Here is a 23922-nt window from a genome sequence, read left to right on the forward strand (position 1 = left end):
AACAAGAGTACATTTCATGAAATAATTTCTTTCACATTTTTCGTGGGCAATGTTACGAGTACATGTCATGTTTCTGTATTTTGTTGCCACTGCTCTAGTTTTCATCAAAACGAAGCAAGGTTTGAACTTGATATCTGTTTGACGAGTTCATCATCACAGAGATAGAGCATAACCTCTGATGCGTGAAAGACATCGACTGTGCCCCTTCAAAGGAACCACCGTGGACTTTTCCTCAAGTAACAGGATGGGGATTTCAACTGCCACCCTCCTGAATACGAGATCATTGCCTTACCATTGCGCCACCTTACACAGCAGTATTTTAAATATATTATAGCAACTCCTCGGTAGCTCACAAATAACAGAATGAGTAAAGGTAAATACTGATCGAATGTCTGAAGCACGGGATTCTCATCAGGAACATAAATAAGATTGAAAACATTACTGAGACAGCATCACTCTGGAATGCTTAACGCAACTTCAACGAATTTGATGCATGTATTTGATACCTTATGGGCATGCTGACATGTAAAAATTGTACAAAAGTACCTTACTGTTGAAACCGCATTTTCTCTGTTAGCTGGGCCCCTTGGTGACAGTTCATATAACAATTCATACCTTTCAGTGTGATGAAGGTAAGGACAGAAGAAGCTAAGTAATAAATGATAGCCAGACATCACTCTTATTTCTGTCTGAATGCTTATAAGCCAAGGATAAATGAATGGTTGAGCAACGTTAGATGACCTACACGAGATTAATGACATATGCAGAGAGCCACTAGCAAAGTCACCAGGAAATGAATTTTATACACATCACGTTCAGATCTCGTGGTACACACTGCTAAGCCTGTGCCTATACAATTCAATTTGAGTAATCTCATCTACCTTCGTCTTTTTCCTGTCAGCAAATGGGCAATTTTCACACCCTTGCTCTCCAATTCTTTCCCCTTTCCCTTCCTTATTTCATATTTCCCAGTCTAATTCAGCTTCATCCCTCTTCCTACTCAGAGACCTATTTCACTGTCACATTCCATTTCTTCATATAAATAAAGGGTAACTTTCATTAATAACAGCACATTAGCCATTACACTAACTGATTTCAGTAGCTGTCATAGGAACATCTAACAATAGTATTATAACCACTATCTAATTGAATGTAAGAATCAGATTCTAAATGTCTTTATAATGTGTAACCGGCATTTGTTCAATACCATAAATTACAAACAAATATGTGCACATCAAATAAACCAGGGGAAAAGGTGTAACAGTTTCCCAAAGGCTCAAGTGATTTACATGTGTCATAAATGTAGGTAGATTTTAATTAACCTCAACACAGTATGTTTTTTATAAATACTGCTTGATAAATACTCATATACACTTATCAATAGTCCACTATATTGTCTTTTACTGAATTTTCCAATAACATGACACACACCACGGCAGATACACTCAATCATAAAGATTACTTATTTTATGAATCTGAAGTGTTTACTTAAAATATTTGTTTGGAATATGTGTACTTACTTTCTGTAAACTAAATAATCTTCAAGAATATCTAAGCACCTAACCATTTGGCTAAATATCAGAACCCTGTGGCCATTTGCTTTCAGTTTGGGCAGCAGCTTGTCAATTAAAACCATTTTTCCTGATGAATTAATCAGTGCTTGAAAGTAGCCATCAGGATCATCTGTATTCAGCTGCTTCGACTGACGATAATCGAACTGAATCTGTTCTTCAGCTCCTAAAGTTTTTGTCAGAGTGTGGTATTAATATCACATGAACATCCACAAGAATAATTAAACAGAATCAATGAAATTTTTCAAAGTTACCATTAAGTAAATATGGATGAATGCAGCATTTTCGTAGCTCCATCATAGTATTCATAAGGTTGGGAACATTGGCTGATGTTGTTCCTTTTGAAAGGAAAGAAAAATTTCTTTCTAGTATACCACGATAGTACTTCTTCTGAATATTTGTCAGTTCAACCTGGAACAACACGGAATGGCAAGTATATATATTTAAATGCCCTCTACTAAAAGAAAACTTTTGCAGATTAGAGAAAGCGGCGAGAAAGTTATGCACAGCTTATGTATCTGGAGAACAAAATTCCACATACACTCCTGGAAATTGAAATAAGAACACCGTGAATTCATTGTCCCAGGAAGGGGAAACTTTATTGACACATTCCTGGGGTAAGATACATCACATGATCACACTGACAGAACCACAGGCACATAGACACAGGCAACAGAGCACGCACAATGTCGGCACTAGTACAGTGTATATCCACCTTTCGCAGCAATGCAGGCTGCTATTCTCCCATGGAGACGATCGTAGAGATGCTGGATGTAATCCTGTGGAACGGCTTGCCATGCCATTTCCACCTGGCGCCTCAGTTGGACCAGCGTTCGTGCTGGACGTGCAGACCGCGTGAGACGACGCTTCATCCAGTCCCAAACATGCTCAATGGGGGACAGATCCGGAGATCTTGCTGGCCAGGGTAGTTGACTTACACCTTCTAGAGCACGTTAGGTGACACGGGATACGTGAGGACGTGCATTGTCCTGTTGGAACAGCAAGTTCCCTTGCCGGTCTAGGAATGGTGAACGATGGGTTCAATGACGGTTTGGATGTACCGTGCACTATTCAGTGTCCCCTCGACGATCACCAGAGGTGTACGGCCAGTGTAGGAGATCGCTCCTCACACCATGATGCCGGGTGTTGGCCCTGTGTGCCTCGGTCATATGCAGTCCTGATTGTGGCGCTCACCTGCACGGCGCCAAACACACATACGACCATCATTGGCACCAAGGCAGAAGCGACTCTCATCACTGAAGACGACACGTCTCCATTCGTCCCTCCATTCACGCCTGTCGCGACACCACTGGAGGCGGGCTGCACGATGTTGGGGCGTGAGCGGAAGACGGCCTAACGGTGTGCGGGACCGTAGCCCAGCTTCATGGAGACGGTTGCGAATGGTCCTCGCCGATACCCCAGGAGCAACAGTGTTCCTAATTTGCTGGGAAGTGGCTGTGCGGTGCCCTCCGGCACTGCGTAGGATCCTACGGTCTTGGCACGCATCCGTGCGTCGCTGCAGTCCGGTCCCAGGTCAACGGGCACGTGCACCTTCCGCCCCACGTGTTGAGCAATTTGGCGGTACGTCCACCCGGCCTCCCACATGCCCACTATACGCCCTCGCTCAAAGTCCGTCAACTGCACATACGGTTCACATCCACGCTGTCGCGGCATGCTACCAGTGTTAAAGACTGCGATGGAGCTCCGTATGCCACGGCAAACTGGCTGACACTGACGGCGGCAGTGCACAAATGCTGCGCAGCTAGCGTCATTCGACGGCCAACACCACGGTTCCTGGTGTGTCCGCTGTGCCGTGCGTGTGATCATTGCTTGTACAGCCCTCTCGCAGTGTCCGGAGCAAGTATGGTGGGTCTGACACACCGGTGTCAATGTGTTCTTTTTTCCATTTCCAGGAGTGTAGTAATACACACAATACTATCTTGAATTTAGCAAAGCTGCAAACCAAATTACAGAGTAGAGAAACATATATTTATTAATTATTTGTGATAAACGAAATGATTAAAATTTTATATTATGTGAGACAGAAAATCCAATAAGTGATTCCAACATTAAAAATTGGATTAACAATACTGCCTGCTGGAATATAGCACAGGCGATGGGCAACAGCTGCTGTCCCTACCACAGGGAAGTATCTCTCTCATAGAGCCCGACACATACGACATATCCCTATCTGCTCCACCGCAATATAGTCCATCATCTGAAATGCAGCACTGGCATTTATTCACCGAGCCGGTACCCCGTAGGGGAATACACGCATGTATGTGCGCTTGAGTTGAGAGTTTTCTCTGTGTATTTGTACTCTAGCTCAGAAGGGATGTGTGTGTTCACCTATCGATGACTCAATGCTTCTGCTTTTTGCAGAATGGTCTCTTGTTTCTGAAGTACTTAAATTCAACCATAAGTTTCCCAAAACGAAATTATGGTTTGCACACCACTTCCCACGAAGAAGTGCTACAATGACTACAGAATAATGAGTTTAAAGAATCATGCTCTAAAGTTATTCCTTAAAATGCATTTCCATGCTTAAAATGCAAGCAGGCTGGAAGATCTATACAAATTACTGGCCACTATTACTGAAGAGAGTAACGAAATGGGGTTACAGTTTAACACAGGAAAACAAAATGGATGGTTGTCAGTAGAAACCTCAATGAAATTTTGTGCACTGCTGCACATGGTAATGATGTAATCTAAAAGGGTCAATCACACAGTAGGGGTATTAAATCAATGATAAATACAGCTTCTCCCATGAAACTTGCTGCAGAACTGGGATGGTCTTTCCAGAAAATTAACAAATTTCTGTTAAGTGCAAAGTTTAATTCTTAATGTCGCAGCTCATCTAATTAAGTGCTAAGAGTTTAGTATCCTACTACACACATCAATTTTTTTTTTTTTTTTTTTTTTTTTTTTTTTTCCATCAGCCCGGTTCCCGGAACTCCTGAAGATAGACATTGACTTTGGATATGGTCACTGACAGTCCCACTGACTGTTCAGAGATGCCACTACACCCACCCAAAGATGTAAACAACCGTGCGTGAGCAGCACGTATTAGATGGAGGGAGTCTGACAGCAAATCTGTTCCAGTCATTCCACCAGGAAGGAGGTACACGGCTCATGTTGTCTGTAGTTCAACCATGCCTAGACAGTCAGTACTGCAGTTCGATCGCGTCCGCATTGTTACTTTGTGCCAGGAAGGGCTCTCAACAACGGAAGTGTCCCGGCGTCTCTAGTGAACCAAAGCGATGTTGTCGGACATGGAGGAGATACAGAAAGACAGGAACTGTTGACGACATGCCTCGCTCAGGTCGCCCAAGGGCTACAACTGCAGTGGATGATGGCTACCTACAGATTATGGCTCGGAGGAACCCTGAGACCACCACCATCATATTGAATAATGCTTCTTGTGCAGCCACAGCACTTTGTGTTAAAACTCAAACTGTGTGCAATATGCTGCATGATGTGCAACTTCACTCCCGACGTCCATGGCGAGATCCATCTTTCCAACCACGACACCATGCAGTGCGGTACAGATGGGCCCAACAACATGCCGAATGGACTGCTCAGGATTGGCATCACATTCTCTTCTCCGATGAGTGACGCATACGCCTTCAATCAGACAATCATCGGAGACATGTTTAGAGGCAATCCAGTTAGGCTGAACGCCTTAGACACACAGTCCTGCGAGTGCAGCAAGGTGGAGTTTCCCTGATGTTTTGAGGTGGCATTATGTGTGGCCAACGTACGCCACTGGTGGTCATGGAAGCTGCCACAATGGCTGTACAATACATGAATGCCATCCTCTGACTGACAGTGCAACCACATCGGCAGCACATTGGCGAGGCATTCACAATCGGGGATGATAATTCGCACCCCCATCATGCACATCTTGTGGATGAATACCTTCAGGATAATGAATCACTCGACTAGAGTGGCTAGCATGTTCTCTAGACATGAACCCTATCAAACATGCCTGGGATAGATAGAAAAGAGCTGTTTATGGGTGACATGACCCACCAGCCATTCTGAGGGATCTCTGCCGAATTGCCATTGAGGAATGGGACAGTGCCTTGATGAACTTGTTAATAGAATGTCATCACAAATACAGGCATGCATCAATGCAAGGGGATATGTTGGTGGGTATTAGAGGTAGCGGTGTGTACAGCAATTTGGACCACCACCTCTGAAGGTCTTGCTGTATGGTTTTCATGAGCAATGAAAAGGGCGGAAAGGATGTTTATGTTGACATCTATTCCGATTTTCTGTACATACGGGTTCCAAAACTCTGTAAACCAAGGTGATGCAAAACGTTTTTTGATGTGTGTATATGGTGTGGAATTGTGGACACTTACCACACAACTAGGGAAGGAATTGGAGGCATTTCAAATATCGGGGTACTGAAGCATGTTAAGGGTGCAATCTACAGTTGAAGTCAAAAATATGTAAGTACTGCAGAGTATGAAGAACAGTGTAGAAATTTGCAGCATCATCAAACTTTAATACTATGGCCATACAACGCACTCCAACAAATAACACAAGCTCTCACAATTAATACTTCAAGAACAGACTGATGGAACAATGGAAATCCAGGATGGATGTGTGTGTGTGTGTGTGTGTGTGTGTGTGTGTGTGTGTGTGTGTGTGTGTGTGTGCGCGCGCGTGCGTTTCCAATGTAGTTCTGGTTGGCTGAAAGCTCACTTGCTGACAAGTCTTTTTGTTGTGCCTCTATTACTCAGCTTCTGTGCTATATGGCGAGTAAGAAAGGATTGATGACAATGTGGTCCATGACACAGAAAGATGATCCTGTTTAAAGAACGTAAGCCACCAGTTTGGATTGAACACCCACACTGTTCACAAAAACCCTTGAATAAATGACAGAATACTACAGATCACCAAAATCCTTGGACACGAAAAATATTTTGAACAATAGAAATATTGATAGTTGCAACAAAGAAAAAAAGGAAAACAAGTATAATAAAAAGACGTTACAACTCAGCCATAGCCAGTCCCAAGCCTGGTTGAAAGAGGAGGGGGAGGAGTAACACCACGTAAAAGAACCTTGGTTCACCTGGCCCAGGTGATAGATAGTACCTTGTGACGGCCCCTTGCTAGGGATAAGGTGAAGAAGACCTCAATGGCAGTGAAGACGAAGATGAAAATCATTGATACGGTGGAACTGATGCAAGAGGCAACCATGCTTTTTGGGATATTATAACAGCAGTCGTCCCAGGTTGTTTGGACAAAGGGCATGACGGTTCCAAAGGTTGGTGGCAGTAGCCCTACAGCTTCTGTTCCACATGTTAGTGGCGGCTGATCTATCAAATTCCGGAGTGGAACTCTGAGATTAACCAGACTGAAATCTCAATTTCAGTCACAAACTCAGTCCAAATAAATCAACATGGGTACAGCACCTTCAAAGAAAAATTACCGCAGTGGGTCAAATCCTACGGTTGAAAAACTGCAAGCGGTCTATTTGGATTCTGGGGAAACCACAGAAGTGTGCATCATGGAGGTAAATCTGAGTGCCTTAAAACCCTGCAATAACAAAATCGAGAATTTGGCTAATGACATTTAATGTAAATTCTCTCTTAAAAATGGGAAAACTAAAAAACATCCTGGACAAATCCAGAGAACATAAAATCAAAAATATCGCATTTCAGGAATCACTGTATACAGGTGAAAATCCTTTTGATTCAGAAGGACACAGGTAATACAAAGGAAAACCAGGAAAGCAAGCCATGGCAAATTGTCCACAATTTTGAACTGGATTTATAGTTGATAAATCAATACTTGATTCAGTCATGAGTTTCAAATCTTACTTGGGTTGGCTAACAAGATATGCGCTCTACTCAATGGGCATGCATCAACTAACATCACTAACAAAAACAAAGTAGAAGTAGTCTGGAAGCAATTAGATAATATTCTCCAAAAAATCTCAAATAACCATGTCAAAATTGTTATGGGGGTTTCAATGCACACATTGGTAAAGAAAAGAAATATCAATATTGGGTAAGTAAATGATCAGGACGTAAAAGACCAAGCAGAATGGCATGAGACTCATCAAAATCTGAAAAACCATGAGCTATTTTTTGAATCGAAAATTTTCAAAAAAAGAGCCTTGAAAACCAAAACTTGGATCTCACCTAAACCATTACAAGGTGACTACCAGATGGGTCATATAATGATCTCCCACATAAATACAGTAGAAATCATGATACTTAAGAAGTCCTTAATGGTCTAGACCTAAATTCTGACCATTACCCAACAAAATCCTTCCTAGATGTCAGTCCAGAAAAAAGAAAATTCACAAAGAAATCTCCCCACCGAAAATATGATGTACAAAAGATAAATGGTAATGAACAATTTACAAAAAGAAACACAAAACTTAAAAACCACAAAATTGGCAACAACTGCAAGCAGGAGAAGCAAAAGCAGCTGAAACTGTAGCACTGCAAACAAGAACGCTTAAACACACACGGTGGACAGATGAGTGTGACCAACTAAAACTCAGACAATGAGAGTGGCAAAATTGGTTGTGCAACAAAAATCAAAATACCCTGGAAAACCTCAAAGGTACTAGGAAAATAGTCTCAAAAGCAATATAAACAGTCCGTAAACAACACGAAGACAAATAATTGCGAGACATAGAAGATGTCACGAAAAACAATTCCCGAAATTTCTACAGAGTTTTCAAACAAAAATTAACAAAGTACTCTCCTCCATCACTCCAATTCAGAAATGAACATGGAGAAATCACCGATACCAACACCGAAAACGGTGAAATTCTTACAAAATACTTTTCTAAATTACTGAATTGTGGAAAGCATGTAGAAAAATTTGAGTTCATTCACAAACAAGGATACCCAGACTCAAAGCCACCAAGTTTACAGGAGATTAAAGAGATAATTCAGTCACTGAAAAAAAAAAAACAACAGACCCAATCACCACAGAATTATTGAAAATGTAAGAGAAAATCTTACTAAAACTCAAAGAAATTGTGGATGAAATATGGAAAACTGAAAAAATTCCCACAGATTTGAAGATAGCAATCACACATCCAACTATCGTGGAATCTCTTTATTGTCAATAACACACAAAATTCTGTCTAAAGTCCTACTAAACCGAACAGAGCCTCAGCTGGATTCAAAACTAGGCGAATGCCAAGGTGGATTCAGAAAAGGCCAATCATGCGTAGAATTAACTTGAAAAATTCTATGAAATATTTGCACAGTAATTCAAACAAAAGTTAAATCATCATGTTTGTAGACTTTAAAAAAAGCATGTGACAGTATAGACAGAGAATCCCTTTTTGAGGTGTTAGCAGAAATTGGACTAGATCAAAAGACAACAAACATCATAAAAGAAACACTTGTGGAGACTAAATCCAAAGTATAATTTATGGGAGAATTGAGCACAGAATTTGAAATGGACGAATGGATAAAAGCAGGTGCACCAGCACAGACTGGGTCCAAAACCTAAGGGCATAGAATTAGACTGTTTAGCATTTGCTGATGACATGGCACTGATCGCCCAAGACAATACTGATGCACAGAAACAGCTAGCATTATTACAAGAGCAGGCAGCAAAAATGGATTAGAAATTTCATTTGAAAAAACAAAATTTATAACTGACATCAAAGATGCACCTTCTGACCTCAAAATTGGTAATAACCATCTCTCGAGTAAAAGAATTTAAATATTTAGGTGAATGGATTGCAGAAAATTGTAATGAAAAGAAATCTGTAAGATCAAGAATCCAGAAGACGGAGAAGGCGTTTCAGTTAACAAACAGAGTCTCTCGTGGAACTGCAAAATATGACACTACACAACAGTAATTAAACCCGAAGCTTTCTATGCATCTGAGATACTAAATCTTTAACACAGAACACACAAAGGAGAATTAGAAGTGAAAAAAAGGTAAAATAATGAGGAAACTCCTAGGACCAAGAATTAAAGATGGTGTCAATTATCCAAAACCCAATGTACAAATATATAAAAGTATCTCCAAAACAACAGAAACAATGCACATGACAAGAACCAATTAATGGGGCATTTAAAAAAAAAAGGGCTCAAACAGGTTAACACACAAAATCCATACATTTTTAAAGAACAAATCTACAACACCAAACTGGTACAAACAGACAGAAAGAGACTTGAGAGAATTAGGGTCTCCCAATCTACATGAAAAAATAAAAAATAAAAAAAAAAATAATGCAATGGGGTTTTGAGGGAGAAGAGAGAAAAATTAACTGACATACGTGGTCTGCACAATGAAAACTAGCCCATTCGTTGCATGTGAAGGAATACTGGACAAAAAGGAAAGCCAACAAATATTGATTACGCATGGTCCTAAGTGATCCATCCGTGAAGAAGTTACAGATATATTTATGCATAGGAACCTAATTGCAATGCATATCATGACAAAATAACATCCTAATTTTCTACTATGTTACACAACATTAACTTTACTTCACCTCAACAACAGTTTCCTCCTTCGGTGCAATTGATTTTTCAACATCTTCTTTCAATCTTCTAAGCATCATAGGCTTCAAAATAACCTGAAGTTTCTGGACTTCAGTTTCAGTCTTCAAAGCACCAAACTCCTGCAGGAATGCTTCGCTGCTTGAAAATTGGGTAGGTTCAAGAAAATTGAGCAGTGAGAAAAGCTCATTTACATTGTTCTGAAGAGGTGTACCAGACAGAAGAACTCTATGTTCCTGTATAATTAGAAAAAAATGAGAAGAGTTGATTGATATAAGCACAAAACATGTAACACTTGGAGGATTTTCTAAGTAACTTATAGTAACTTAAATCTTAAACTGATGATGTATAAAAATATAAAAACAAAAAATCAAATTTGATGATTTTCATCCAACTCTTTATATTGTGAGATTTTTACAATATGACAGTTTCATTATTTACACTGCAATTTTACTACACAAATAAGGTACACTCATTTAACTAAATTTTAAGGGACAGAAAAATTGCCAATGCAGTAAATATATGTATATAAAAACAAAGATGATGTGACTTACCAAACAAAAGTGCTGGCAGGTCGATAGACACACAAGCAAACACAGACATACACACAAAATTCAAGCTTTCACAACCAGCGGTTGCTTCTTCAGGAAAGAGGGAAGGAGAGGGAAAGACGAAAGGATGTGGGTTTTAAGGGAGAGGGTAAGGAGTCATTCCAATCCCAGGAGCGGAAAGACTTACCTTAGGGGGGAAAAAAGGACACACACACACACACACACACACACACACACACACACACACACACACACACACATTTGTGAAGGCAAACAGTTTGGGCAGAGATGTCAGTCAAAGCGGAAGTACAGAGGCAAAGAAGTTGTTGAGAGACAGGTGAGGTATGAGAGGCGGCAACTTGAAATTAGCGGAGGTTGAGACCTGGCGGATAACGAGAAGAGAGGATATACTGAAGGGCAAGTTCCCATCTCTGGAGTTCTGACAGGTTGGTGTTGGTGGGAAGTATCCAGATAACTCGGACGGTGTAACACTGTGCCAAGACGTGCTGGCTGTGCACCAAGGCATGTTTAGCCACAGGGTGATCCTCATTACCCTGTCTGCCTGTGTCCGTTCATGCGAATGGACAGTTTGTTGCTGGTCATTCCCACATAGAAAGCTTCACAGTGTAGGCAGATCAGTTGGTAAATCACGTGGGTGTTTTCACATGTGGCTCTGCCTTTGATTGTGTACACCTTCCGGGTTACAGGACTGGAATAGGTGGTGATGTGAGGGTGCATGGAACAGGTTTTACACCGGGGGCGGTTACAAGGTTAGGAGCCAGAGGGTAAGGAAGGTGGTTTTGGGATTTCATTGGGATGAACTAAGAGGTTACGAAGGTTAGGTGGATGGCAGAAAGACACTCTTAGTGGAGTGGGGAGGACTCCATGAAGGATGGATCTCATTTCAGGGCAGGATTTGAGGAAGTCGTATCCCTGCTGGAGAGCCACATTCAGAGTCTGATCCAGTCCCGGAAAGTATCCTGTCACAAGAGGGGGCACTTTTGTGGTTCTTCTGTGGGAGGTTCTGGGTTTGAGGGGATAAGGAAGTGGCTCTGGTTATTTGCTTCTGTACCAGGTCGGGAGGGTAGTTGCGGGATGCGAAAGCTGTTTTCAGGTTGTTGGTATAATGGTTCAGGGATTCTGGACTGGAGCAGATTTGTTTGCCACGAAGACCTAGGCTGTAGGGAAGGGACCGTTTGATGTGGAATGGGCAGCAGCTTCATAATGGAGGTACTGTTGCTTGTTGGTGGGTTTCATGTGGACGGACGTGTGAAGCTGGCCATTGGACAGATGGAGGTCGGTGTCAAGGAAAGTGGCATGGGATTTGGAGTAGGACCAGGTGAATCTGATGGAACCAAAGGAGTTGAGGTTGGAGCGGAAATTCTGGAGTAGTTCTTCACTGTGAGTCCAGATCATGAAGATGTCATCAATAAATCTGTACCAAACTTTGGGTTGGCAGGCCTGGGTAACCAAGAAGGCTTCCTCTAAGCGACCCATGAATAGGTTGGCGTAGGAGGGGACCATCCTGGTACCCATGGCTGTTCCCTTTAATTGTTGGTATGTCTGGCCTTCAAAAGTGAAGAATTTGTGGGTCAGGATGAAGCTGGCTAAGGTAATGTGGAAAGAGGTTTTAGGTAGGGTGGCAGGTGTTCTGTGTGAAAGGAAGGGCTCCATCGCAGCGAGGCCGTGGACGTGCGGAATATTTGTATATATGGAAGTGGCATCATTGGTTACAAGGATGGTTTCGGGGGTAACAGATTGGGTAAGGATTCCAGGCGTTCGAGAAAGTGGTTGGTGTCTTTAATGAAGGATAGGAGACTGCATGTAATGGGTTGAAGGTGTTGATCTACGTAGGCAGAGATATGTCAGCTTTCAGACAACACCACATACCAAGTTTGCCAAGGTAATCCCATTCCTGATGTGCAAGCGGAGCTTCAAGGAATCCTCAGAACCTTAGGCACCCTACAAAACCTTTCACCTGACCATCAACCTCCTGACCCCATCGACACCCCACACCCCTACCTTCTACCTTCTTCCTAAAATTCACAAACCCAATCATCCAAGCCGCCCCATTGTAGCTGGTTACCAAGCCCCCACAATATATATCTCTGCCTACGTAGAACAACACCTTCAACCCATTACATGCAGTCTCCCATCCTTCATCAAAGACACCAACCACTTTCTCGAAAGCCTGGAATCCTTACCCCATCTGTTACCCCCCGGAAACCATTGATGCCACTTCTTTATACACAAATATTCCGCATGTCCAGGGCCTCGCTGCGATGGAGCACTTCCTTTCACGCCGATCACTGTACTTCCGCCTCGACTGACATCTCCGCCCAAACTCTTTGCCTTCACAAATGTCTGCTTGTGTGTGTGTGTGTGTGTGTGTGTGTGTGTGTGTGTGTGTGTGTGTGTGTATGTGCGAATGGATACGATACGCGCACGTGTACACCTGTCCTTTTTTCCCCTCTCTAAGGTAAGTCTTTCCGCTTCTGGGATTGGAATGACTCCTTACCCTCTCCCTTAAAACCCACATCCTTTCGTCTTTCCTTCTCCTTCCCTCTTTCCTGAAGAAGCAACCGCTGGTTGCGAAAGCTTGAATTTTGTGCGTCTATCAACCTGCCAGTGCACACACAACTGTCAACTTCACTTTTTCTTTTGTTATGGGTACCAACGAATGAGGGTGCTCTATTTTCATGATCTCTACGAAAAGGTAAAAATAACTACATTATATACGTAGAAGGGTATTTCTGGCATTTCTTCAATTGAAAAAGTATATGTAAATTTTGTCAAATCCTTGTCATAACTTTTTTTTTAAAACAATACAATTACATACATATTGTGAAATAATGTTGTAACCTCTGAATTAATGTGTCGAGTAATACAACAAACTATAATGTAAAGAAACCTTTTAATGTACTGATTTTTAACACACTAAGTTTTAATCAGAACATGTTTTAGTTTACAACAATTCTTATCCATTACAAATTTTATTTCTATGGACAGTGTCTTGAAAGGAGGATATCAGATGATCAACAACAAAAGCAAAACGAGTGTAATGGAATGTAGTCAAATCAAATCGGGTGATGCTGAGGGAATTAAATTATGAAATGAGACAAAGTAGTAAAGGAGTTTTTCTATTTGACAAGCAAAATAACATGATGGTCCAAGTAGAGAGGTTATGAAATGTAGACTGGATATGGCAAGAAAAGCGTTTCTGAAGAAGAGAAATTTGTTAACATCAAGTATAGACTTAGGTATCAGGAAGGCTTTTCTAAAAGTATTTGTATGGAGTGTAGCCACATATGGAAGTGAAACATGGATGATAAATAGTTTAGACAATAAGAGAATACAAGCTTTTGAAATGTGGCACTACAGAAGAATGCTGTGGATTAGGTGGGTAGGTCACATAACTAATGAGAAGGTACTGAAGAGAATTGGGGAGAAGAGAAATTCGTGGCACAACTTTACTAGAAGAAGGGATCAGTTGGTAGTACATGTTCTGAGGTATCAAGAGATCACCAGCTTAGTATTGGAGGGCGGTACGGAGTGCAAAAATATTAAGAGGGACACCAAGAAATGAATACACTAAGCAGATTTAGAAGGATGTAGGTTGCAGTGATTACTTAGAGATGAAGAAGCTTGGAGGGCTGCATCAAACCAGTCTCTAGACTGAAGACGACAACAACAAACAAACATTAATTTCAGGGGGGGGGGGGGGGGGGGGGACATGAATTTTTGTTTGTTGGGCTCCTGTCGAAATTTCATGGCACACTGAAGGTACCACATCCACAATAGCCAAAAAAAATTGCCATGGAGACAGAAATGGCAACAAATCTCTTCAGAACAGCAACTGCAAGTTTAACTTTAGCGTGTGGTGATTATGTCATACCTTAATGATCTTCCTCACGCAATGACCGTCAGGCTTTATCATTCTGTTCTGTGCTCATAAGCAGAACTGCCAACTAGTTTTTTTATCAACACAGATGTTGTATGCCTCTGTCCATTCTTCCATACTGACAATACCAGGTCACCAAGCTTGTGGCTACTGTCCAGATTGTCTTTAAACAATTAGTTATAGTGTCCCAAACAGCAGATACGATGCAGACAGCTTACAGTACATTACACACTGGAAACATTTCGTTTAGTATGATAGCAATGAATTGCATCCTAACAAGTCAGCACTTTTAATTACACGTCACTGAGGCAATTATTCTTTGATCCATGGCTGTATTAGCCAGTAAGAAGACAGCTTCTATGTTCGGCAGTTACAGGTCACTGAATTTATGTGCCATGCACTGATCAAAAAGTTAGCAAAATATTTTCTTCCTCACAGTCATTTGTTGAACCTTCAAGAGCGACCTATGGAAGAGAGATTTGGTCATCCAAGCGTCATCGTTATTCTCGTAGTGGTATAGCAGATTGTATAGGTTGACATTTTTAAAGTAAGGTGGAGTTTTTCATTTTGCAATCACTAATGGTTTGAACTTCTCAGAACCATCTGAATTACAATACAGGATCACCATCAGTCTCTCCTTGCTGGTTTTCCTCCATGACATTTTTCGCCCTTGAAATACAGCATTTTTCAGGCATCAAGTTATAAATAACACTGACTTCCTCCATATTAAAAACATCTCTTGGGTGATACATATGAGAGAGCTTTGACTGAAATTCCTGTGCTACCTCATTTACTCTCTATGCCTTTAGACAGACACCGAAAGCACATATTTTATGCCTCTACTGGAAATGCCTCAGAAAAAACAAATCCAGAAATTCCTTTTTATGTGCGATTTGGCAGATAAGAATTTGCTGTGAGCATGTGTGTTGGAATCATTCAAACAGCGACCTTTCGCTTCTGTATGTTCAGGTGGCTTCATGTACTTGCCATTTCAGTTAAATGAACAGCTTGACAGAACTGCCTGTATTGCTCTGTCTTGAACTAATTATTGATGAGAGAGTAGACTTCGGGCTCTGAAATTTTTCTGAACTTGTGTTTTAGTTTTCTCTCCAATGCCAACCACACATTGACTTTGCTGTTGCCATTTTAGAATCAGAGCATAATGAGCTCATTGCAGCAGAATACTGCGAGTGATGGAGCGATAGGAAACAGAAAACATTCACTATTTACAGACAGAGACCCAGAGTACTCTGGATTATTGTGTGCCACACCTGCGTGCAGTCTGCTGACAAACTCCTCCCTTCCCCTGCCTTTACGTTTTACTCTGTTAAAGTGACATGTCAGCAGCAAGCAAGGGATCGGTCCAGTGTTGGAAAATTACAGTGGAGTACATTATTGAGAAAAACTATGAGAAATGTACAACAGAAAATATCACAGTGCACAGCACTACATATTTAGATTCTTATTCGGTGAAGATGAAGAATAAGACAGGGAATACGTATGGCGGGGACTAAATTTTGGTTCGTAGTACAAATTATCTGAAATTCAGTTTCGGCAGATTTTTTGATGTTATTTGGCAGGGATCAAACAGTACAGGTTAACAGTGTTTAGGAGTAATAAGGGTCTATTGTGCTCCTCCTACAATATTAAGGGTAAGAAACACGGAAAGAAAAATCACAATTACCAAATTCTAAACCAATTTTAAGGCTGTTCCACACAAGATGTTATCTTCAAATCATCTATCATTTTCATACTGTTAGGAATATATCACATAAACTTGGAGAACTGACAGTAATTTTCCAGTCATGGTAAACAACATTATGTAACACTTTTTTCGATTGGTGCTAGAATAGAATTTCACACAGATCTACAGCAACAAGGTACACTTCAAGGTGGTTTTTCAACGTGCAAAAATGACATGATTTGGGGGCAAAGAGGGCCTTTCAATAGATTTTGAGAAGTTTAATCCACATGGCATTATTTGGGGCTCATGTATGCAGAAACAGAATTAATAGATTTATTCAGGAAACTTCCTGCCAAACTGAAGTTGTGTATCAGACTGGGACTTGCAACTTTTTGTCTTATTTTTAATAACGTTAACATCATTTAAAAAATACATTGCTGTAAGTAGTAAAATTTGCAATGGACTCTAAGATTTTGTCAATTTGTTGCACTACAAGTTATTCATTCTAATATTCCACATACAATGTAAATGTAACAGAATAAAATAAATGTTACAAGTGAAAGAAAAATCAATCATGCAAAGAAAACAATCAGCTACTGACAAAATAATTATCTACTCGCCAAATGGCACCAACAAATATATAAAAGACAGTTGTAATTAGCAAGCTTTCTGAACCAGTGTCTCATTCTTCATGCAAAATGGGAAGGAAGAGGTGGATGAAGGAAAAGGACTGAAGTAGTCTAGGAAAAGGGGTAGATTTCAGGAAATTTACCACTCTGGGTCAGCAGTAAGCAAAGGATCGGGCCACTGTTGGAAAAATACAGAACAACGCTCATCCTGTGTGGCAAATCTCCTGACTTTCAGTTCTGAATACCTTTCCCGAAATCTAACCCTTTTCCTAGACTTCTCCAGTCTTTTTCCTTCTACCCCTCCTTCCCCTTCTGCATTAAAGCTTGCCTATTACAACCGTCTTTAATGCGTGTGTTCTGCCACCACTTCGAGAGTAGATTTTCATCTATGCAGTTAAATCACGTAAAGAAGGCTTTCTAACGTATTTCAGTGGTACTCCTTTCAACACATTGGATTTTCTGCTGTTTGAAGTAATGTAAGATAAAGGGTATCCGACCAGGGAGATAGGCACTTCTTTAGAAGTGGGGATACGAGTGTAATTCACTCAAATTGAAAAACTGCAAAAGGTAAGTAAGTGGACATTTCATATAGACAAGAAGTAAATTAATATAATGATGCAAACATGGAAAGTTATTGGAAAGCAAAATGAATTAAAAAGGAAACTACAAAGAGCTGCTATGATAAATCACTTTATTCATGCAACCACTTTTAATCATATCATCAGGAATGAAACAATGTACTTCAACATTTGTGCATGATCACAACCATAACAACCAGAAATATATGTGAAACATCCAATTCTCTGATTTGCATTACATTAACATGTCTAACACTAGAGCTGCAAGGCTTGTAGCTTTAGTGTTAAGCACGTTCACACTGTGCAAAGTTTCAGATAGTGTAATTTTTTGGGTAACATGTATGAGGAGCAACTTTTTAAAATGCATAATTATCACAGAAAATGAAATTTTTAGGAGAAGCAAAAGACTTATATCACAAAAAGTAATTTTTTTATTTTTACACAAAATAAATGAAAATTTGTTTATCATAAAAATTAATTTCTTGTTTTACTTTCAAGGTATGAAGACTTTTGTGATAGGCTAAATGCAGTTTGTTGTGTTCTATTGGGCAATATAGTTTTTTTATGTAGCTGTTTTGGACATAATCCATGTTGATCAGTTTTCAGTAACACAGGACTGGGAAGTCCATTCGTTTATTGAATTCAAGAAGTGAATTTTCAAAAAACTGCCCTAGCACTGAAGTATAACAAAAACTGAAATTAATTTCATTTCCAATGATAGTGTTCACATTATTTTTCAAAGAGGAGGCTCCTCTTCTAAACAACTGCACTCTGAGCAATAAGTTCATTACATGGAAAACTGATAATCTTGGTGAAGAACTTAAGTACTTCATTTTCTCTCCTTTCTTTCCAAATGTGAGGGTTACCAGTTGTTCGAAATTTTCTTTCTTTTCCTGTTTAATCTTGTTCAGAGATGGCACTTTGGATCTATTTGCTTCTTTGCTAATGCTGTATTGATATTTGCTTAGTGGCAAAAGGCACTTGAAAGGTTCATCAGCAAAGTAGTTCACACTAGTTTTGATTTTCCCATCAATTGTGCAATTTCTTGTTATAAAATATTCCGAAATAAATATCCTTGTTTCACAAGCTTCTGCATAAACTTTCTGGTATATGTTTGGATTCAATAATTCTGAAATTTTACTTGGCCAAAACTGCCAGCATGTAAAAAGGAGAGCCCTCGAATTGGAAAGAGAGTAAGTAGATCAGTCACATGCACTGAAGACAAAGGTGAAAAATCAATGAAAAATATGCAGGCACACACTATCACTCCCTTCATCTTAGAAGAACAAAGTTTTTACGTCTGACTTGTGTATTTCTAACAGTAAAAAAAACTTTAATACTGATAATGAATACCAACTGGTCATTTAAAATGTTTCTGTTTAGTCTGTCAGTCTTTCATTGTAACCAAAATGGCTTGCTTAAAAATGTAATAATAATAATAATAATAATAATAATAATAATAATAATAATAATAGTACTCTGCAAGTTTGATTCATTCATATTAAGAGGATAAAAAGATTTCATATCCAACACAATTCTGTCCACCAGTGGGCATTATGAGTTTGGAGAAGTTGTTCTTCCCATAATGTTTAAACCAAGTTACTCCATGTCGCAGTGGGTATTTTTGGGCATTGTGATGCTAACCACACAAACTCGTAGATGACTGCTCTCAATATCTGGTACAATACACACACACACACACACACACACACACACACACACACACACACACACACACACCAACAACAACACTGTTGGGCAGGGAGCCTTGTGAAGCAAAGATAATGTAGAATGAAAATCCTGAAAGAGTACAATAAATATTTATTGTAAAACAAGTCGTTTATGTTTAACATTAACATCACTACATAACCTGGTGTAAGGTGAGTTTACCTTGTGATTATCTTTGGTGGACAGAGAAGTGATAGTTGAGTGCCAGCTGGAATGGGTTGGAGTGGGTATGCCGAGTTAGATTTTGGTACAGTTTCCTGATGTAAGATGTAAGAACAAGTAGACAAAGTATAAAAATATGTTGATGAAATTGTTGTCATTTAGGTGGTACATGGTTCCCAAGATTAGTGGCCATGTTTCTGTTACTGTCATCTCATGTTTAACATGTGTGTTGGTACAGGGTCAGTATTAGGCAGGTGTATACATGTATTCTTATCCTGTAAAAATTAACAATTTCAATGTAACAAATAGTGTGTTGAAATAACTGCTTATCAATTGGTATGTTACTTGTCACAGTACATACCCAGGAAGTATTTACTCCTCCACACAGAAAGAAGCCTTACACTTGTTCTCAGTGCATCACTATGTTTTAAGGAATATAAACGCAGAAAATTGTATCACTGGAACAATATGTTGTTGTACTCTTAATTAATTAAAATACTGAGTATTTCACGATTAAACTGCACATTAACATGGGATGTCGCTAAAGAACAAGAACTTTTGCAAACGTGTATCATGTACTCAGTGCTCAAATGATCCTGGTTCACCAGAGTGGCAAATGGATAGACTGGAATTTTGAAACTGCCTACTTAAGTAATATAATGATCAGTGTGACTTTCTAATGAACATTCATAGGCTAATGAAGGTACACTTATCAGGAGAAGTGTAGTGGACACACAAAACACAAACCACTGGGCCTCAAAACTGTCGTCAAGATTATCAACAGCACTTTGAAATGTTATATACAATTTATAGTCAAGCTGAAACTATGAAGGACTGAATTTTAGGTACAAATTTTGATTACTAACAGATGAAAATCAATCAAGACCTGTGTTTTCCTCAAGATGTTCTTTCTGTTTTGTTAGAGGATGTCTCTTGGAAAGCCTACCAACACATCCAAATGGATTGTGTTCTAGTGTTTTGTGGGCCTGCTGCATGATGTTATTTAATGAGTAACAGGAATGGTAGATTGTGAGAGTCATTAGCTGCTCTTATTTGAATCCCAGTGATTATTATTATTTTCCTGCAAGGCCACTGGTCTCCCTATTTGAATCTCCTTGGTCACTTTCTGTGGGGCATACCCAAAGTAGTCTCAGTACAAGACGAACATGCCAAAAACCATGTCAGTTGACAGTACTCCTGCAGACAGCCAGAATTATAACTGGTGCTTGACTATGACAAAATGTATCCACACACATTTCATGTAACACTATGACACAGGTATTGCTGCAAATGGCAACTTTTTGTAATGCTAACTGTAAATTAACATACTGATTACAGAGAGAGAGAGAGAGAGAGAGAGAGAGAGAGAGAGAGAGAGAGAGAGAAGACTTACCAAATTAAGCAATCTTAATCCCTCTAGCAATTTACAATTTCTATTCTTCAGTCGATGAGCTTCATCAATGACACACAATCTCCAGTTGAATTCCTTAAGTTCCATACAATCTGTTATCACAATTTCAAAAGTTGTAATCAACACATTAAACTTCTGTATTTCCTTGATAGGATTGCCTTTCTCATTTCTATAATACATTTCATATTCCTGAACCATATTTCTGCTTGCAGTCCTGAAACAGAACAAAAGAAATTGAATATTTTTTTTAAATTTAAATTTGCCATCATGATTAATAGGAAAATGTTACAATTTTTTTTCCAAATTTCTGAATGTTAATATACCATTTTTACTAGACATTTAATACTGACCATGCACTTGTGCTCGTAAGAAAAGCAATGTCTAAAATCAACAAGAAATATGACGAACAGCTAAAAGTGCACTAAAATCTGCCTATGAAACATTGCAAGAAGATACAACATATACAAAATTTACCAGAAAACAAAACACTGACTGTGTGTTGCATTTAGATGCCTGTAATGTGTCTCCACCAGTGGAAAATAGTGTGTATGACACTGTGTGGCAATCTAGCATATGCAACAGCTTCTTATCCTGTGAATCAGAGATGATAAACACCATTTGGCAGTCAGCAATGACCAATAATGGTGGTGTTTAGACTATAACCCTCCGGTCTAGTGTGTTCCACACTTGTACAGTCAGTTTTAAGGCTAAAGTGTCAGTTGACAACTCCATATGCATGACACCATCATGTTGTAGGTGGTCTTGCACCAGGTCAAGCATCGCTATCCACTGGATGGAACCCTATCCATCACATGGAATCTAAGTCGACATGAATCATGAAAAATGTACACACCATTTCAGGGTGACATCTTCATAGAATGCAAGGCATAGTACACCAATAGAGTGATGTATGGTGCTCCCCTGGATGTGAATCCTGGTACACTATATTTGCAGGGTAGTTACAACTCCAAGCTGTATTCCACATGAACATGTAGCAATAATCAGTCCCCAGACTTAACTGGAACTCGTCCATGAACAAGACACTACCCATTATTCCCAAGCCTAATCATGGTAGGTGACACAATATCTATCAGTTAGCACCTATTTTTGTCAAAATTCACATCATCTTTTAATGCTAAAAGAAACCTTGATTTGGGAGCTTCTTGAGTGGAACTTTAAACTTGAAAGCTTATTTTTCTAAAATTGCCTTTTCTTATTTTCTGCTTCTATTTCTATTTAAGGTTAGAAGAAGAAGATAATTATGCCGACAATTAGCAGCATTTACCTGCCAGTGATAAGAATGCTGTTTTGATTTAAGGGGTTTCTTTTCCCACCCAGTTTCACAATTAGAAAACTGGCAGAACCTTTTGTGGCCAATCACAGCAATCCTGCCCAAACCTGACGACACTATGGACAGACCCGCCAAAATTTTTAATTTCTTTGCGTGTTTTTGAGTACTTGCATTGTTTAATTCAGAAATTTCGGGCGTATTATAGTATTTGAGAATTGTAGAGTCGCGTTTTAGTACCTGAATAGTGTAGTCTCCTTCCACTGCCGAGTAGTGTGTCAGAAGTGCACAAGTAGCAGCATTACTGCATTTACTAGGATATCTTGTTTTAATAACTGTTTAAATTTTATGTCAAATTGTTTGTGATCTCTGTAGATTAGTTCAGATGTTTTTTGCACAACAGTTTTTAGAACCCCTCGCCTATGGTAGAGTGGGAGGTCGTCTCAAATTGTGGCAGGGGTTGAAAGATATTTTGGAGGGCTGAACGGAAGGCCTTTCCAGTTTGTCTGACAACCGGTTTTAGGCTCTGTCTCCGGCTACACGCAGCAGACAGCTACATTGGTAGCGTGTGGCGTGGACTGCGTGGTTTTTTAGGTTAGATGGCCTCGGGCAAGTACAGAAAGGGCAACAGCCTCAAAGGGCGCGGGGCAAAGTCAGAACATGTGGGGACCAAGCAGCAATCGGTATTGTAATTGTAAACTGTCAAAGCTACACTGGTAAAGTACCGGAACTTCAACCACTGATAGAAAGCACTGAAGTTGAAATAGTTACTGTATTTACTAGAATCTAAGCCGCACCTGAAAAATGAGACTGGAAATCAAGGAAAAAAAATTTTCCCGAATCTAGGCCGCATCTCCAAATCAAAACAAAGTTGGTCCATTGTAATATGAGACACAATTTAGGTCGAATGAATGACGATACAGCTACAGTAGTTTGGTTCGAGTCGTAAGCTTAGCAGTTAAGGTTTAGCAGGTAGCCATTGCTATGCGTCAGCGCTCCGTCCATATTTATATGGGTACCCTTTCCTTTTTCACGTGCTTCGTCTGGTTTGAATTGATTGCTTATTTTTCTTTCATCTGATAAGCGATTGGTGTGCTCTGTCATGCACTGTTTGTCACATTCTGGTAGTGCGTGTTTAAGGCCTGTCACCGCTCACGGCATGGCTTGCTTTTGCGCGCACTACCGCCGCTTACAGTTAAAAAAGCTGGAAGAAGAGCTATTTTCTCCGCCCCGAGTTTCGACCACTGCATTTTATACATTATCCAATGAAGTAAATACAAATTCCATATTTTTCATCTTCGAATGTAGCAGCATTTCAATGTACTATGAAAATCTGACTGGCAAGACTGTTTGGGATGTTTGTCAATATGGCCAACTCTACGTTCTGAATTTTTTCCTATCTGTGAGAATAGATATTTACTAATAGGTACTTTTATAAATTGTGAATTACATGCAGTATTCTCGTCACCATAAGAATAATACGCATATAAACATTTTGCCATGTATTGTTTCGTGTTTGCTGCTATCTCATTTAAATCTTGTCTGCCTAATAAACTATGAAACTAGAGTGAGACAACAGCAAACGCGGAAGAATATACATATCATGTCATGTTTATATTCGTATTATTCTTATGCTTAATAGTGATACAGTCAGAAATGAAGCACGGCAATTGACTAGATTTTTAAATCTAAGATTACTCTAATTTCTGTGTAGAATGTAATGCACTAAAGAGGCGCCTGCAAAGATTTTCAAATGGAAAAAAAAAAACCTCTCGTTCAGAACATTTTCTATCATACGCAATCTATTACTTGGTTCTTGTTGATCATTATCAAAGAAAGCAGCGGTGTAAGTAACAAAAAATAGGAGTTTCTTGCCATTGTTTCGCTAATGAGACAATTCGTCTCTACTTAAAAAAAAAAAATA

General features: G+C 39.7%; 1 protein-coding gene across 1 annotated transcript in view; it reads right to left on the reverse strand.

Moving 5' to 3' along the window:
* LOC126337009 (chromodomain-helicase-DNA-binding protein 7) overlaps positions 1 to 23922 on the reverse strand; it is a gene marked incomplete at its 3' end in the record, with an annotated part of 254459 nt that overhangs the window by 113618 nt on the left and 116919 nt on the right. The window contains 4 exon segments of the mRNA XM_050001259.1: positions 1521 to 1737; positions 1826 to 1982; positions 10060 to 10302; positions 20693 to 20924. Of these exon segments, the coding sequence (XP_049857216.1) occupies positions 1521 to 1737; positions 1826 to 1982; positions 10060 to 10302; positions 20693 to 20924 (849 nt within the window).

This window comes from Schistocerca gregaria, chromosome 2 (assembly GCF_023897955.1).
Source record: "Schistocerca gregaria isolate iqSchGreg1 chromosome 2, iqSchGreg1.2, whole genome shotgun sequence".
Lineage (NCBI taxonomy): Eukaryota > Metazoa > Arthropoda > Insecta > Orthoptera > Acrididae > Schistocerca > Schistocerca gregaria.